The sequence below is a fragment of the Odontomachus brunneus genome, unplaced genomic scaffold (genome assembly GCF_010583005.1).
Source record: "Odontomachus brunneus isolate Ranch 3 - 2012 unplaced genomic scaffold, Obru_v1 Obru_scaffold_134, whole genome shotgun sequence".
Lineage (NCBI taxonomy): Eukaryota > Metazoa > Arthropoda > Insecta > Hymenoptera > Formicidae > Odontomachus > Odontomachus brunneus.
Window position 1 is genome coordinate 811,212 of NW_022639584.1, and position 18,664 is coordinate 829,875.

The 18,664-nt window shown below is 40.2% G+C and overlaps 1 protein-coding gene across 4 annotated transcripts in view; it reads left to right on the forward strand.

Moving 5' to 3' along the window:
* LOC116850127 (matrix metalloproteinase-2) overlaps positions 1–18,664 on the forward strand; it is a 236,249-nt gene that overhangs the window by 178,408 nt on the left and 39,177 nt on the right. For all 4 annotated transcript variants that reach the window (XM_032828036.1, XM_032828037.1, XM_032828035.1 and 1 more), the window contains 2 exons: positions 15,036–15,182; positions 16,189–16,331. In XM_032828036.1, the coding sequence (XP_032683927.1) occupies positions 15,036–15,182; positions 16,189–16,331 (290 nt within the window). The remainder of the gene's footprint in view (positions 1–15,035; positions 15,183–16,188; positions 16,332–18,664) is intronic.

The window sequence follows — 18,664 nt, forward strand, 5'->3', positions numbered from 1 at the left end:
GAGAGAGAGAGAGAGAGAGAGAGAGAGAGAGAGAGAGAAAGTCCTTTCCGCCCGAAGAAGTGAACGATAAAATCCGCCGGACGAAGATGAGCCGGCGGCATCACGTGCCACGGACGTGTTCAAATTTTCCGCCGATCTCACGGATTAATTTAAAGAAGGAGCCGCAGCGTCGGGGAGGGAGTCCGGCAGGGTCATCGATCCGCCCGTAAGAATAGGGGGTCGTTCGTCGATTTATTTACCGTTCGTAGGGGAGACACGGGCCGCCTCGATGCCAAGTAATCTCGCTCGGTTCCCGATCGCGGGCTCAGTGCCAGCAAGTTTTCCCGGGAAAAATGCGATTCGTTAGTAGACCAGAGTAGTTCTCGTCATCCGCGCGTACATCTCTGTCCGTCGAGTAACACGTTGTAACGTAAAGGGCGAGAAAATATGAGAGAAAATGTATATCACGCATCAAAGATTTCCCGCGTTATAACTCCCACTGGTATGACAATTTTTTTTAATTAGAAAGCATGCATAACAAATGAAATATTACACTGAGAGAAGAAATATTAAAAAGGTAGTAAATATTTATTTGCTGGTTTTAAAAAAATGTATATTTTCTTGTTTGTGAAAAATATTTTATATAATGATTGAAAAAACATATCATTATAGTAATCTCACCGTGAAAATATTATAGATATTTTCTATTTCTTAGATATTTTTCTCCTCTCAGTGTATCAAAGCAAATTTGCCCATTAATCCTTAAATATTTCAAGCACGCCATCAAGCTGCCTCATAAATTATTTTAGACTCTATCAAAGCTCTCTCTCTTTCACACAACGCAGATCACAGATTCGCTCGCTCGTACGTTTTCTCCTTCTCGCGCTTATTAAATGTTCGTCCTGTTTCTATAGCGCGGCGACAAAGGATCAACGTTAACCACGACGCACGGCATGAGCGTGCGGGGTCTGCAATCGTGCCTGCAAACTGCACACCGAAATAACCGCGGTTTTCGTTCCACCCCGAGCAATCGGGGAGAGAACACGGCGATGCCGATCACGCGCGCCGCCCGATCGACCTGATTCGATTTGACGGACGCGCTTTTGTAGGACGAGCTTTGTCCCCGTGGGATCGCCGTTAATTAACCTTCCACCGCGTCCCTCTGACCTCCAGGAACTGTACAAATAGTCTGTGCGGAGCTGTGCTTTAATGCGAAATTTTGCTAAAACAAGTATATATAAACAAAGCGAAAACAAATTAAAGAGAATCACTTCAGCTAACTTGTTTCGCGATTTAATCGAATCGACAATTATGAGACTATATTTATACACCCGATATATAAACATAATCTCGTCTCTCTAGCGAAATCCTTTGATATATAACCTAGAGAAGATTACTCTCAAATCATAAACATTCTAGGCGCAATATATTTAAAATTTGAAGATTTTTGTTCTTTATTTATGGTCCTGGTTTTGTTTTTGATAGAAATTTTTTACAATAATAATAGTTTCTTTTTTTAGTAAATTTCTTTTAATAAATTTCTAGCAGGCGTTTTGCTTCAAGTGAACACACTTCTCTTGAATCTCTTTAGAAGTTTCCTTCAAAAGTTAGAATAGTATATGTGATGAATAGTCTACGTTGTTAAAGGAGGGATATTCTTGCGATGAAAGTTTTCGTTTAGAACATGAGATTACAGGAAATAGCACTTTGCAACCGGAGTCCTTTTCTTTTTTAGGTGCTAGAATATTTTTTGGAGACTTTCGCCCCCAGAAGAATCCTCTTGAGACCACGAATAAGAGAATCTCGCTGAGGATGAGATTATATTTTGCTTAGTACAGCCCGTTAATATTTTGATAAATGAATCGCTCCGATTATTCGTCGATCGTACGAATTTTTGAGAGCGGGAATGACTTCGTTTTCTTTTCACGGATAAGATTTGAGCGATTTGCGCGATGCAATTCTCAAGAAATTCAGGAGATGAAAACGCGAAAGTTTAAATTGCCACAATGGCAAATGGACGAACGGACATAACAGATGATAATCTCGCTTTATGTCCAACGCGGAGAGTACTAGATAGTTTTGTTTTACATTTTATTCGGTCGCGGCATAGCGAGAACACGCTAATTAATTCGAGCATATGGCCCGGCGGTCCGCTCGCGACTATTATCCGCACAATCGCGGCCGCAGTATCAACGCCGGCTTCTAATATTGTCTCGGCTAATTGGATCGAGTCTGTTGACGGAACAACGAGCAACAACGGGAGTATCCCGTGAAAAATATTCGGGGGAGGACTGCAATTTTTGATCTTGCCTTTATAGAAGTTGGGAAAAACTGTGTAGACCTTTCCCCAAAATTAATATTTTAATTAGTGATAATTGATACACTGAGGGAAAAATTACCTAAAATCAACAAATATTTCTTTAATAGGTGGATTCTTTTCATTAACATATTTACTTAAATCCAAATTCTCTTTATTTAAATCAAATATTGTTTCTTATTTAAGTAAACAATTTGGCTTAAATAAAGAGAATTTAGATTTAAGTTAATATGTTAATGGCATCCATCAAAGAAATATTTGTTGATTTTAAAGTAATGTTTCCCTCAGTGTAGGAGTAGGAATTTATTTAAAGTGTATAAAATTTAAATCACTATACATGTTTCGGTCAATGTTGACCCTCCTCAGTGGTGGAATTAATGTCAAAAAATGTCATAATAATAAATAAACACAGAAATTTTATGTCTTACAGGGCCTATTTTAAGTTTAATTTGTATTTTGAGAGTTCCCTTCTTACACAGAGAGAGCGATTTGGTTGAATCAAATAAACACTTCTTTGGAATAGTCCAAGCGAATTTTCTGATTGATCGAACAAAATTTTGTTTGAAGCAACAGAAATATTTATTTGCGGCTTAGTTCCAAAGAAATATTTTTGTTTTGTCGATCAGAAAATTTGTTTGGACCATTCCAAAGAAACATTTATTTGATTCAATAAATCGTTCTCTCTGTGCGGGAATGTGGTTGTGGTCCATTCAGCAGAGAGAGTCGCTTCGCAGCTTTTGTCAAATTTTCAATTTCTGACTGGTGTGTATGCTCTCAAATTGAGAGCTGACGCCAATATGGATGGCACAGGTCTGCTCGGCGAACACTTCTTCAGGCTCGGTCAGTCTTCGCGTCATCGGCAATGCATTCGCGATGGGAAAGCGTGTCAACAAGCCCCGACACACTCTCGGGTCCTAACGAGATCATTGATGGGGCGATAACGGACAGTTTAGGCGGGACGCGTGTCCCTTGACCCACCCCCTCAATCTCTTTCACCGCTTGCGCTTCTCCATCATCCCCTTTCATGGCTCTTGGAGGACACGCTGAATGGAATCGCAATCACTGTCAGAGGTTCTCCAAGCGCTTCTAGCACCTGCCGTTACCTCCTCTTATCGCCAGCGTTATCCCTCCTCCCTCCCCCCCCTCTCTCTCTCTCTCTATCTATTTATCTATCTCTCTCTATTTCTCGCTCGCTCTCGGGCTCTCGCATCGTCGTCTCTCTTGATCAAGAGGCTTCTGTCTCTCCCTCTAAATCGGCGATTCGCTCGATTTATGGACTCCTCTGAGCCGTCAAATCGCACCGATATCTATCGGCGAGATACCTGACCACTCCGACCTGTCGCCCGCAAATCTCGTCGCCAGAAAGAGCTTCTCGATATATCGCGCGATCACGAGTACCCCTGGAAATAGCGGAATGGCACCGAGAGCCATCGGCGCACACGCTCTCGAGTATCGCCGTCGCTGTTGACGATCGTTGAACAATACCGCATTATTAGTTGACAAAGCATGTCAATTGGTAATCCTCTCACTGCGAATTTTCCACTGTTTTTTCTCGACGTCGTGTGTTTCTCTCTACGAGAGCTCTCGCGGCCTCGCGAGATCCGATGTTGTCACACGATCGTTTCGCGCGGTCTCGTTGTTTGCACCTCGAAGTACGAGCTCGCGGATGAAAAGTTCAAGGAATCGTGTTTTTCTCCACACACTCGCGCGCGCGCATGTTTTTCCGCGTAGTTTTTAATGCAAACACCTGGGCAATTCAGGAAACACGCCGGTGGGTGCAAAGTATCGAGTGCGTGTTTTCCACATAAATTAATTTTTCCATGAAGCGCGCGTCATCAGGCGCCCTGGCGCCTGTCATCTCCTGTCACCGGCTGTCACCTCGTCCCGGCGATATCGCGCGAAAATATCGGGAACACGGCCCGCGCTTTGGAAATCGGACACGATGGTGCTTCACGAGCTGTCGGCCGCACGAATTTTCCCCGCGCACGACACAAACTTAAACAAAATATCACTTGACATCGAACGTTACGCCAGCACACTCGTGCCGCAATGTCGCAGTAACATGTCGGTAAAATATTTTCCACTCGGGAAATTATCAAAGGACGAAACAATTTAAGCGCATGGGAGAAACGAGAGGGATCCTCTAAGCGCATCCTGCCCCTTCGTACTTTTTCAAATCGACGAATCAATTTTTTACTCTTCTTCCGTTTATTAATTCATTCGGTCCGTTATGCCGTTGATATTGACAAGTAAACCTACCCAAAAGTTACACTTCGATTTCTCTCTAATTTGGCACAAATGTAGAAGTACAAAAAATATTTAGGTCATATTTTTTTATTTTGGCTCACTCTGAGTTTCATAGGCAGTTTATAGCTTTTTAATGTTCTTACTTCTATCAACAAGTGCAACAAAACTGCATAAGAAATAAAATAAAGGAATAAAATAAAGAAAATTAGAATGCTTCGTAACTTAGCTATGCCGATTTTGTTAAAATTTTAATTATAATTGCCGGATTTTGGTTTAACCGAAATTTAAACCATTTTTGACTAATTTAGCACAGATTTGAAATATTTCGGTTGGAATCTCGGCTAAAAAAATTTAGAATGGTTTGTGTCTTAGTTATACCAATTTTAACTAAAATTGCCTAATTTTAGTTAAACATTTTTAATTAATTAAAATTTTAATTAAAATTGCCTAATTTTAATTAAAAATTTTAATTAATTAAAATTTTAATTAAAATTTCTCTCTCTCTCTCTCTCTCTCTTTCGATTTGGTCAAAATTTAAACCATTTTTGACTAATTGAGCACATATTTGAAATATTTCGCTTGGAATCTCGACTAAAGAAATTTAAAATGTATTTCAGCTATGCCGATTTTGTTAAAATTATTTAACGATATCTCGATTTAATTTTATTTTTTATGCATTTTTGTTGCACTTGTTGATGATAAGAGTGAGAACATTAAAAAGCTATAAACTACTTGTGAGACCCAAAGTGAGCCAAAATGAAAAAATATAACTTAAATATTTTTTTGTACTTCTACATTTGTGCCAAATCAGAAAGAAATTGGAGTACCTCATGGAGGTACGTTTACTCGTGAGTAGCTAATATCGAGTGTGCTAATATTGACGAGATAATACTAGACTGAGAGAAATAAGCAAAAAATACAAAAGAAGAAAACGAAAAGAAATTGTTCTCTACCGTTCCATTTCTTAACGTCTTTATCACGCGTTTCGAGGGAAGGGGGAGAGTACTTTCCGACATTTCCTCCTGATATTCTCATCGGAAGTCGCGCGCAGATAATCGGCACTCGCAATTCGCCGCGTCGCCTGCGCGCCGTAAATATCAGTCGCGACACGTCGGCCGATTGTTTTATCGTGACGTTCACTTCACTGCCAGGTGTGCGTGACACTATCGAAAATTAATGCCGCGCGACTGTTGCGACACGCGCACTCGCGTTAATTAGTGGCGCATCGATGCGAAATGTAGCAGTCGATCGGTGGAACGTGGGACGAAAAACCAGCGAGAAATTGAAAGTGTCGCTCGTGCGGAAGCGACTCGCTGTCGCGGCTAATTCACTCGTTATTTTTGCGTTCATCTGTCGCGCCCATCGCTACCCTTCATCCGAGTGTGTGCGCCTCGTGTCGATTTCCCTTTCGTTTGCAGTTTGCGCACGCCCCTTCGCGTCGCGTTTTCATACACTGAGAGAAATTATCTAATAAAAAATTAATAATAATAATTAATAAGCGGATATTTCCGATCAATTTTTATATTCGATTAAATTTAATCGGATACTCTCGATCATAATGACATTTCATCAAATAAATCAATGAAAAAATTATGAACCGATATTTCTCATTGGAGATGTTTCCTGATCGGATACAAAAATTCATCGGTATTTTCCGTCTGTTAGTTTTTTATCAGATGATTTCTCTCAGTGTAAATAGAGCACCTCATGTTTGGAACCAGAGAGGGATTTTCAATTGGTGTCGCAGTGGGATTTTGGGACAAAAAGTTGAGCATTCCGGTTGGAATTCAACCTGCATTTGGGAAAATACTAGGAAATCTCTAGGGAGGGCCACGCGACGATTGTATCGGGAGAATTGAAAACTGCGCGCGATTATAGACACGCAACAATAAGAAGTTGCGAACGGGACGAAATGAGCCGGCAAATGGAACAATGAATCACGCGAGAACATAAATTTTTCGCTTCCGACTCCACCTGTCTGAAACCTCGATCCGCTTTCGCGTCCGTTCTGCCATTACGAAGCTCGAATTATACATCGGCACGGCAACGAACGGGAAGAGGACGACGACAGTTGTCGAGTGTGAGCACGACTTTTTCTTTCGCCGACTGTCGAGGAACGCGAATAATCCGGCGAGTTAATTAATTAACGAGCGAACCAACGGGATGCGCGCGCGTCAGTCGAGATTTCGTCTTCTTTTTCTCTTTTTTTTCGTCGACAGCGACGATGGATCGTGCCGATTTACTCCAACTCCGCCTAATGAGACAGGACTAACGAGCGGCAATTCGCCAAAGTTTTTCAATTAAAAATAACTGATACCGACACTCGTGGCCGTTTCGGCTAGTGAACCGGGCTGCAGCGACGCGCAGCAACATCCGCGCGTAGTAAACGCACAGCTAAAGCCCATTCTACAATGGCAGTAAGCAGTAAGAAGTAGGAAGTAAGACTAAGAAATTGACCAATCATAGTTGATTATTCTTCTCACATTCGACTGTGGTTGGTCAATTTCTTAGTTTTACTCCTTGTCCATAACCTTGCTTTAATCTTCAAACCACTCTTAAAGATAATCAACTGTGGTTGGTCAATTTAATTTTGGCATATGTCAATTTAACACAAATTGTGATTCCTGACGGCATTTAAGTGCTAAATTCTTATATTAATTTTTTACATATTAATGCGTGTTACTTTTTTGCACATTTGTTTTGTGTTCAATTTCTTACAGCTTAAGAATTAAAGTAAGGTTGTGGACAAGTTACTTCCTACTTTTTACTGCTTACTACTATTGTAGAATGGGCTTAATCGTTGTGCGAGAAGCCTCCCGCGTATTCCACAAACTCTTACGGTTCCTCCGGAGTTATGTCTTTGTTTTCTCTTTTTTTAAATTGTATATTTCGAAGACACGGAGTCCACACATACATAAACATTGTTTACGAGATACGCGCTCCGGAGTCGTATCTTCCTTTCCGGCGTCATATTAGAGTTACGATCACGTCAGCGACGAGAAGACGGCGCCGTCCCGCGCATCGGCGGAATTTACGGACTTGCGAATAAAGAAAATTGCGATCACAGCTGGGAACGGGCTTACGAATGGTCTGGGTGTCTCCCACAGTCGTAAAATTCGCGTCGACGGGCAACACGCCGCGCTCTCTTGTGGGACCGATGGCGCTAATCCACTGAAATTTTTTAGTAATCGCGTAGGAGGAAGAGAAGAGAAAGAGAGAGGCAGACTCCCTCCATAAAGGGAAGCGTGTAGCTCTCGCTCGTAAATTCGCGTGAAAATTCCGCGTAGGATAAACTAACGGGCGTCGACTTGGTGGTGCATTGAAAGAAATTATCTGCACTGTAAAAACCGATGTGTTAATTTTAACACATTTCATGTGTCCCAAATCATCCACTCTCATTTGTAAATTTAACACAAAACAAATGTGTTAAAAAGTAACACGCATAATATGGGAAAAATTAGCACAAGAATTTAACACTTGAATATCGTTAGGAATCGCAGGTTGTGTTAAATTGACATATTTAATATGTTAGACATAGATTATGTCAATTTAACATTTTCATTTCATCAAAACCATAGGATAATACTTCTCTCAAATGTTAAAGTGACGTTTTATTTTAGTTAATTTAACATTATATATATGTCAATTTAACACAAACTGTGATTCCTGACGGTATTCAAGTGTTAAATTCTTGTGTTTTTATATATTATGCGTGTTACTTTTTATCACATTTGTTTTGTGTTAAATTTACATATAAATGAGAATGGATGATTTGGGATACATGAAATATTAAATTTAACACAACGGTTTTTACAGTGTGATAAAAAATTAACAAACGGATATTTTTTATCAAAATATCGATGAATTTTTATATATGATTAGTAGAAATGTGCGAATCAGATTTTTAATGTTGAATCGAACCTCAGATTTTAATTTCGAATCAAATCGATGAAATTTTACCCGAATATATCGAGCCGACAGTTGTCTGTAAGAGTTTATCTAGAAGTCATTATCTTCTTTTAATATTTTTGAAGAAAATCTTAATATATAGCAAACTTTTCAAGTCATGCACGCAAAAAAAGTTTTGAATTAACCAAATATCGAATATGAACGATCCAGAAATTCTAATTGAAGTAACCCGAATTCTATTTAAGTCGACCAAAAATCTTGTTAACTTAAACAGAATTCGGGTTACTTCAATCGGAAATCTGGGTCGTTCATACCAGATATTTGGTTAATTTAACCAAACCTTTTTTTCCGTGTAGGGATTCGAATTTGAATCGAATTTCACTTGATTCGACTCGAATTTGAATAGTTCACACATCTTTAGTGATCAGAATATCCGATTAAATTTAATAGAATACTTTCGATCATAATGACATTTCATCAGATAAACCGATGAGAAAATGATAAACCGATATTTCTCATCGGATGTTTTGTGATCGGATACAAAAATTCGATCAGAAATATCTTGTTAGTTTCTTATCGGATAATTTCTCTCGGTGTGTGTTTTACCACAGGAGAGCGATGTTGGCGTTTGCTCGCGAATGTATATCGCGTGCACGCGAACATTACACGCTCACGATCACGATTAAAGCTGCGAAAGGCGCGGCTTATTAGATCGCGCCGCGCAGTTGTCGTGAGCAAGGTCCATTCATCAAAGTTCCGGGGGAAGCTGGGACGCGCTTGCCGCAGCCGAAGTTTGCCAAATTCGCGTTGCTCCCGGCGGCTTCTCGTCGCCGTGGAATTTGCATCGCTCTCGCGCGTTCCTCCCCCGGCGTGTGCGTGTGTGTGTATATGTGTGCGCGGCCGCGTGCGCAATTTGGCGTTTTTCAGAGTCCTCGAAGGGTATTACGCCGGAACAAGCCCGCGACGGCCCAATAACATCGTACGAACCAGTGTGAAATTACGGCCGCGGGAGATGAACGTCGAAGGGTCGTGACGGGGAAAACGCGGGACGGAAAACAAAATGCGAGCGTCGGAGGGTCGCTCGAGCCGGCCCGATCGCGAGCTTGTGCAGCTCCTCGTTTCGGGCTCTTCCGCGGCCGAAATCTGGGCGCATTATTCCCGGATAATCGCCGGGATCGCGCGCGTCGATCGCGGAAATTCGGCGATTTCGCGCCGGGACGAGGAGAAACTCCGGTCGATTTTTCCGGCCGGTCGGCGCCGCGATAATTCAGGCGGGTCCGACGCTATCCCTCGGCCCATTAATAAAGTAAATGCCCCGAAAATACCCGCGCATGTAATTCTCCTCCGCGCAGCGCCGCGCTATCGAAGCGCGAATTTATTTATGCGATAACGATCCGATGCTTCATTACCGATGGGCCGCATAATCAATATAACGATATTAAAGGCGCGATATTAACGGCAAGGACCATACAGTTAGCCGCAAGATGAAATACACCGGATATGCACATGCGTGTATAGGGTGTTTACGAAATACTCGGACGAACTTCGCCAAGCAAATTTGGGCCGTGACCATCACACAGAAATCCTTTCAACCTAAAGTCTTAAACAAATACAGACGAATCAAACGTAAAGTAGGGCCTGCAAGAGTTCACACATAGGCACTATTCTAGTGCGGTAAAATTAATATTTTAATTAGTGATAATTCCCAAAAGATACACTGAGGGAAAAATTACCTAAAATCAACAAATATTTCTTTGATGGATGGATTCTTTTCATTAACATAATATTTACTTAAATCCAAATTCTCTTTATTTAAATCAAATATTGCTTACCTTATTTAAGTAAACAATATTTGACTTAAATAAAGAGAATTTAGATTTAAGTAAATATGTTAATGGCACCCATCAAAGAAATATTTGTTGATTTTAAAGTAATTTTTCCCTCAGTGTAGGAGAAAATTTATTTAAAGTGTATAAAATTTAAGCCACTATACATGTTTCGGTCAATGTTGACCCTCCTCAGTGGTGTAATTAATATAAAAAATTGTCATAATAATAAATAAATACAGAAATTTTATGTCTTACAGGGCCTATTTTAAGTTTGATTTGTATTTCGAGAGTTCCCTTCTTACACAGAGAGAACAATTTGGTTGAATCAAATAAATACTTCTTTGGAATAGTCCAAATGAATTTTTTTATTGATCGAAAAAAATTTTGTTTGAAGCAACAAAAATATTTATTTGCGGCTTAATTTCAAAGAAATATTTTTGTTTTGTCAATTAAATAATTTGTTTGGGTTATTCCAAAAAAATATATATTTGATTCAATAAATCGTTCTCTCTGTATAATTAAATACAGACGAAGAACCGTTATCTTTATTCTTCGTATTCGACAGCCGGGATCGGGTTCCCGGCCATATTAAGAGAAGACAGAAGTCGATGCAGATAAAAGTCGAGGCAAATTAGGGTGAAGTAAAAATTTATACAAATAAAATGTACTTATGTTACTTATTATTAACTATTTGCTTATAACTTTGACTGACTACGTTAAACTGATATTCCTCTGCAACGTCAACAGTATATATGTTCTACTGTATCATTAACCTTTATCCGTTCACCATGATAAGAAATAATATGGCGCTGAATCACAAGATTTAATTAGCCAAATAAACAGCTCCTCTCAGTGTCGCTTGTCTATTTGTCTAGAAACTCAGTCCTTCAGAAGAAGAGTGAACAAGATGTTAAGAAGGATGTAAAATTAAAAAGTTATTATATAAAATATAAATAATTAAAGATACATACAAGTAGGAGTATATGTGTAATTTCATAATAATTATACAAATTATTATATGAACCAATTTTATTTGCATACTAATGTATAGCAACAGAGAAAATCTAACGATTCTCTGTGATTATAAATTAAAATCAGTTCATATAATCATTTATATGATTATTACAAAATTATACATATCTCTGTATCCACACATATCTCTAATTAATTGTACTTATTTTATATATAATTTATTATTACAATGAGTTATATATTATTAATATAATTCCTCGATGTAAATGCAATCAAATTTTGGCCCTCCGTGTAGGTATCGCGCTTGAAAAACTCGTGAGGTATCCGCGATGTACCTCGATATTCAGAGCAATGCGATTTTTTCCTTCCTTTGTGCTTCCCTTCGAACTCTTTCTCATATAATTATTTTTGCTCTGCTTCATATCTCTTTACGTGCTCTTCCGTTGCTTCGTTGCATCACGAGGATAACGTGTTATCCTGCGCAAGGACGATTCTCTCGCGAAAAGAGGAGCGATTGCTCGAGGACGAGGGGCGACATTACGCGCGACGATCGATAGGGGAATTTACATCGAGAAATAATATCCTTCCGCCACGGGACGGGGGGAGAAAGAGGGAGAGTGAGGGGAGAGTCTGTGCTTCTATGTATACATGTACCACGCGTATGTAGCCAGCTTAAGGCCGTATCGCGCATTATATACTCGATCCGCGTCTCCGCCCTCGCGCAAATTTAAATCGATCGCCTTTTGGGGATGCGCGAATGATGTTGCAATTACGCGCGAGAAATACCGGGTGAATTATCTCCCCGTGTTCCCGTTTATTTACTCCAAAAGCGGCGGCATAGATCCGCGAATAACACGACCTCTTTTTTGCCAGCTGTGCACACGCGATACACAAGATAAATCTGTATTCTGCAAAATTCCCAACAATAGACAGGCAGAAAAGCATTCATCGAATGTTCTAAGTAAATAACGCGAGTGCCTAGCCAATCAGAGCCAAGATGTTAGTTCCTGGATCTTTTAGTGTTTGATGCGTTTGTAAATAAGCGCAAGAATGTCTTGGTCTAACATGGAGTAGAAGCACCAATTCCCGAACACGTACTCAATTCTGGGCATTCTTATTATTCCGGTCTTTAAATATGGATATTTAAATATTCACATAATATAATACACATAATATAATACACATAAAATGTATATTCAACACATGCATATATACCAGAATTGCGAGTAAAAGTAATTAATTACTTTTTCAATTAATTATTGAATTTAATTGACGATTAATATAAGACTATTCAATTAAAAATATTTTAATTAACCACTGACTTCAAGAAATCTAATTAAAAATCATTCAATTAATGTTTGATTTGAAAGAGTTCAATTAAAAACTGTTGAATTAACGATTAAAACGAGCGTCTTACTGCGCTTTTCGATTAAATTTGCTTATATCAATTGTCAATTAAATAACCCTTAATTACATTAACTATGTTTAATCGTTAATCGAATAATCTTTAATTACTTTCGCTCATTTTAATCGTTAATTTAACAGTTTTTAATTGAATTCCTCTAAATCAGTCGTTAATTGAATTATTTTTAATTAGATTTCTTGAAGTCAGTGGTTAATTAAAATTTTTTAATTGAATAAGCTTATATTAATCGTCATTAGTTTATCAACAAATTAAATTAGAAATTATTTACTCAAATCAATTATTAAATTGAGGCGAATTTAATAGATATTTTCAACAACTCTGATATATACTTTGTGTTGAAAGTTTGTGTTAGTGTCTAAAGAAAATAATGAAGTAAGAGTAATAAGAATGTTCAAGCTTAGCTATGTGTCGCAATCGTGCAAGACGTAGTCGGCGTGGTCGGATTTGGCTGGCGGGAAGTTCCGCGGTATCGATCGGCGTCGAATCGACCACGGCGAATTTGCCTAATTAAGCGGTACGGGGGAGATCGTTTTAATAAAGCAGGCACGCGCAAACACGAGCGAGCGGAAGCGGTGCGTCGATGCACGATGCGCGTATCATTATCGATGCGTTGGGGCCCGAGATTGCCGTTTCCGAGACTGCCGTGCTGTTGCGGACCGGGCCGGGCCGTCAATAATGTAAATCATCGGAGCGGGTTTATATGTTGACGTAAATCGTGTGTATTAACGCGCATCGAATTCGCTTCATCAAAAGTCGAACGCGGCCAGTTGATGCACAACCGTCTCTGCTCTCGTTATTGACACACGCGAATGGCGTTTATGCGTCGCGCTCGTTTACCCGCGTTCGTAATAACAAATGCATTTCCTCTCTTCTTTTTTCTCTCTTTCTCTCTCTGTACATGTTTGCGAATTGATATTAAATGCAATGAAAAATCGTATGATGGAGGTAACAGGAGAGAACACGGCTGAAAATCGCAAACACAAATTCCGTCGCGGAGCGATCACGAAGATATTTAATTTATGCCGTCTCGTCGACTGCACGAACGTTATTCCGCGCATCTGGAGCGTATCAGGACGAGGAGAAGATGATCCCTCTCGAGTTGGAAACTCATCGTGTCCTTCGCACGCCGAACTCGCGAACGTTCACGGCGAGGCCCGCGGCGGCGGGGCTCACGGTTGTTATACTTCCGACCTCGTGTAAATAATAAGTCACGCCGCTGTTCGCCAAGAGAGAGAGAGAGAGAGAGAGAGAGAGAGAGAGAGAGAAAGAGAGAGACGAGACCACAGAGGACGGGACACGGTATGTGTTCTTGCGCGCGTCGCACAATTACGGAGTTTCGCGAAAGAAAGTCGGAGTTTCGTAACGCGTTTTCGTGACTAACATGAGAATTGCACTACTGAATAAATAATGATCGTACATTTCTTATCTTTTAAGCACTAAGGATGCGTATCTAACTCTGAACATTCTTTTGGTTTTTGAATACCAATATTTTAAATGCGAATATTTGCGAATATTTCTATGAAATAAACTTTATATTCCACAAATAAATTTTCAAATATTTTTCTCCGTGTAACCTACTCTGTAATTTTCTAACACACACGTCATGTCTCGTCGTGCGGATATAACGCATACAACATAGTGGCTGCGCGACGACGTTTAAACGATAACGATATTAAATAAGCACACACTAAAAAGAAAATATCTGAAAATTTATATGGGATATAAAGTTGATTTCTGAAAAGCAAAGTTCACATTTCGGTGAAATAAAATTTCTGCGAAATTTCACAGAAATAAATTGTATACCCCACACAAATATAAATGTTCAAGTATTTTTTCTCGGTGCACACACACGCGCAAAAAAAGATTTGCTAATATATGGACGACTAAAAATATTAACTGCAGGAGCAAATTTTCTTGCTCTCATAGCAAAGTTATTTAGTTGTGATAGCTAAAAGATTTGCTAATATACATATTAGCAAATCTTTTTTTTCCGTGCAGGTATTGGTATTTCCGCCTTGCTCGTTTGCACGTCGTTCACTTGATCTTCTCTCGTCTTTTTCTCTTTCTTTTCACGTACGCGACATAAAAAGAGCGGTTTCTTCTTCGCAGTCTCGGGCTCGATAATCTTGAGGTATGTCGCGCGACCCCCCGCCGTAACGATCGCACGTTCTCGGGTAATTGATAATTGGCAAACACTTGAGCACCGGGCACAATCGATCAGCGGGTTTGCTCTGTCTTTATCGAATCCGACGGATCGTCTTGGTGGAGCGTTGCGCAAATATCACCTGCTTATGTCCTCCGCACAAAGCCGACTGGATCAATCGAGTCTCATGTAATCGACGTTTCTCTATTATAGTTTGAGATCCGAGCAGCCCAGCGGCCTGGATACCGGCGGGGTTCGGCTGGAGCTCAGCAAGGCCCTCGACCTCTGGGCCAGGAATTCCAAGCTGACTTTTCGGGAGATTAACAGCGATCGCGCCGACATTTTAATCTACTTCCATCGGTGAGTTTTCACGAAATCTCTGCGCTTATTTCATAGACGTGTACATAGTCTAAGCGCTCCACGCGAGACCGCGAAGATTAACTGAAAAGGATGGCCACAGGCATTCGACTTGTGTCTATTGGAGCTTGACTTCTATTGGAGATGCCTCGCAAGAAGTGAAGCATGTCGAGGGATAACTTGTAAATGCTTTGTCGCATGCCTGTGGTCAGTGAAAGGGGAAGCTACCCTTTACATTTTGTCCTCAAACTTCTCGTGCAAGAAGTCCATGCATCAGGTTGCGTAACGAATAATGTTAGGATTCCTCAGGTAAAATGAAACAGTTAGCTCAGCTTTACAACGTGCTGTTTGCTTCTTGTCTCTTTCTCTTTATTTCATTCTGACTTAAATCTTGATGCTTTGGTCAGAGAAAGATAGGAGGTAAAAAAAGGAAGCAAAGAAAGCACACGGTAGATCAGACTTTTATGGTTTTACAATATTTTTATGAAGTAGCGTGTATGCCATTTTGCTCGATGATCTTTTGCATCTTTCTCCTTCCTTCTTTTCGCAAAAGTATAAAAGCATAATCACTTCACTTTACCTGAAAAATTCGAAATTACTTATTACACGCGGCCCAAAATATCTCGGCGCGGAAGGGACGAAAGTTTTAATGACGATTAGTGACGAGCAGCGGGGAATGAACGAGGCCGCGCTGATAACAAAAGATCGTGAATATTCGACAACTCGAGCCTCGGTAACGACCTTTGCGGATAGGTCTTGGAAATTTCGCCGAGTAGTAGCCACTACGTGGCCACGCAGAGATTGTATTCATCACCGCGCGGCGATCTCCCACATATATGACATTAATAACGCCTAACGTGACGCAATTCTGCGCGAAAATTCCGTGACGCAGTTCCGCGAGCGAGCGAGAGCCTGGCCGGGGCTGCAAATGCAGATCGCCGACAGAACGGCAATTTCGACGTCGGTCAGTAATTTTGTTTCGCGTTGCATAATTCTGTGCATTATTCAGGGGTTATCACGGAGATGGATATCCGTTTGATGGCAGAGGCCAGATTCTGGCGCACGCGTTCTTCCCAGGCAAGGATCGCGGCGGGGACGCTCACTTCGACGAGGAAGAGATATGGTTGTTGCAGGACGACAGTAACGAGGAAGGTAAGAACTTCGATTTCGCGCACCCTAATGACGCGCCTTGCGCGACGATCGCGCCGCGTGCTGCACTCAAAAAAACGATCTTGCAGTCATAACGAAAATTACATAGATATGAGGAATTAGAAAAGAGGGATACCGTTTTTTTTCCCTACACGGAAAAAAAGATTTGCTGCAGCAGCAAACTAATTTGCTATATATGGATAGTTAAACATAATTCGCTGTGTTAGCTACTTTTTCTTTGCAGAAACCTATTTCCTTGCTACGATAACAAGAAAATCTGCTTGTACAGCAAGCAAGCTAACGCAGCAAATTTGCTACAAATGGATAACTAAACATAATTTACTGCTTTAGCTACTTTTTTGTTGCAGAAGATTTTCTTGTTATCTTAGCATACTGAGAGAAAAAATAGTTGGAATAACTATAATCTCACTATATTTTATAATTTATTTTGACTTCAAACGTATATTTTTAGTTCTTCTAAACATGAAGACATAGCAGAATACAGATTTATAGTCACCATTTTATTACTCTATGTATATATAAAGCACACTTCGAGAATATAGTTACATGTACCTATATTTGCCAAATGTTCCAATTGTATTGACTATATAAAACAGTTAATTTCTCTTACCATTCAATATTTATTACCTTACTATATTTTTAAATCTAATTCTTGATAAAAGTTTTACATAGGTCAGTTATACTATGCTTATATTGTAAATATTACAAACATTATGGTGACATTTACTATAAAAACGATATTCCTATCTATAATGTTTTTACTGTTTACCATTGTAGTTTTTATCATTTATGTTTTTACCATTATAGTTCTAAATATCATACATTTTTCTCTCAATGTAAGAAAATTTGTTCCTGCAGCAAAAAAATATGGCTAACACATCAAATTATGTTTAGTTGTCAATATCTTTTTTTTCCGTGTAGTAATCAGGTTGCATTTACTATTTCTCTTTCTCGCTATGTTGTTCTTCTTTTCCCTCCCAAAAATGGGAGGGAAAAGAAGAATATGGCCGATCCAGCTTCGATTATTGCCTGCTGTGACGCGTTCGACTGCGTCGATATCATCTCGTGACGATTAGCGATTCCTGAGCAGTAGAGTCAGCGAGAACACGAACCATCGCGAGCAACCTGTTGGAATGATTAATGGTGTTTCCTTAACAGGTCACGGCAGCGCACGTTTAATTAGCGCTCAATCAAGGCGCGACACACGCCGAGAACGATCCTCGTGAAGGCGCACGAAATACACATCCGTTGCACGTTCCTTTATCCGGATTCGTTCAATTGCGTAATTCGCGTCGCGCATCACCGCGAATTACTTGTCCCAATGATGACAATCAGCTAACGCGAAACTCCCGCGCGCTTCTGTCCATTTAAACGCCGTAAAACCTTTATTCCCTTAGGGAGTCCCTGAGTGCATTCACACCTTGGCGGAAAAGCGGAAAGCAAAAGAGCAGGAGCCAATCAGAACTCGTGCTGGTGGCCAGGTGGTAATCGATTAGTTACTGCTTTTCTATTAGCGCGAGTTCCGATTGTTTTCTGCTTTTTTGCCAAACTCGACGACGCGGTATTTCGCAAGATGGATCTCTGTCACCCCCTGCCTCCTCTAAATCTCAGCCCTCCTGGTATACGTTCCGAAATCGGTTTCGAAATCTTTCATTTTAGTCATAAGGTGGGCCTCAAACTAACTAGATGCGTTCCGTAAACGATCAGTTGATTCACGCGATTCGTTTCACGAGACTGTTTCTGTTTATGAAATTGTTTTCTAATAACAGCTGCCAAATTTCCTTGAATTCTCTGATCATAAAGTCGATCGCGTGAATCAGCTGATCGATTACGGGATGTAATCCAAGTTGGTTTAGGGTCTACCAACCTTATAACTCAAAGCACAGTTTCCGAAATCGATTTCGGAACGCACCCCCGATCTCTCTTGTTTCGCCTCTTGGAATTCTATAAGTTTTAAAGTGAATTTGCCTTTGAACACATAAAAACACCTTATCATCTTCAAGACTCAAAAATGGCTAAAAAAACACCGCGAACTTAAATCGAGTTAATTACTCGTGCTTATAAATATAAGAGATAATTTACATCCCTAAAAAGGGAAGGAAAGAAGGGACGGAAGAGTATTTTCTCGATCGGGTACTCGCGAAACTTTCGTCTTAACTCACGCGTTGTAGACGCTTAACGGCGTTCAAAGTTCAATCATTGCTGCGTGTCCCGGCGAGTCGGGGATCTTCTCGGAACTTTAATCAAAACTCTTGATAACAGCATCGTTCGCGCTTATCATCAATGGAAAATGAACGAAGCGGTGGGAGGGAGAG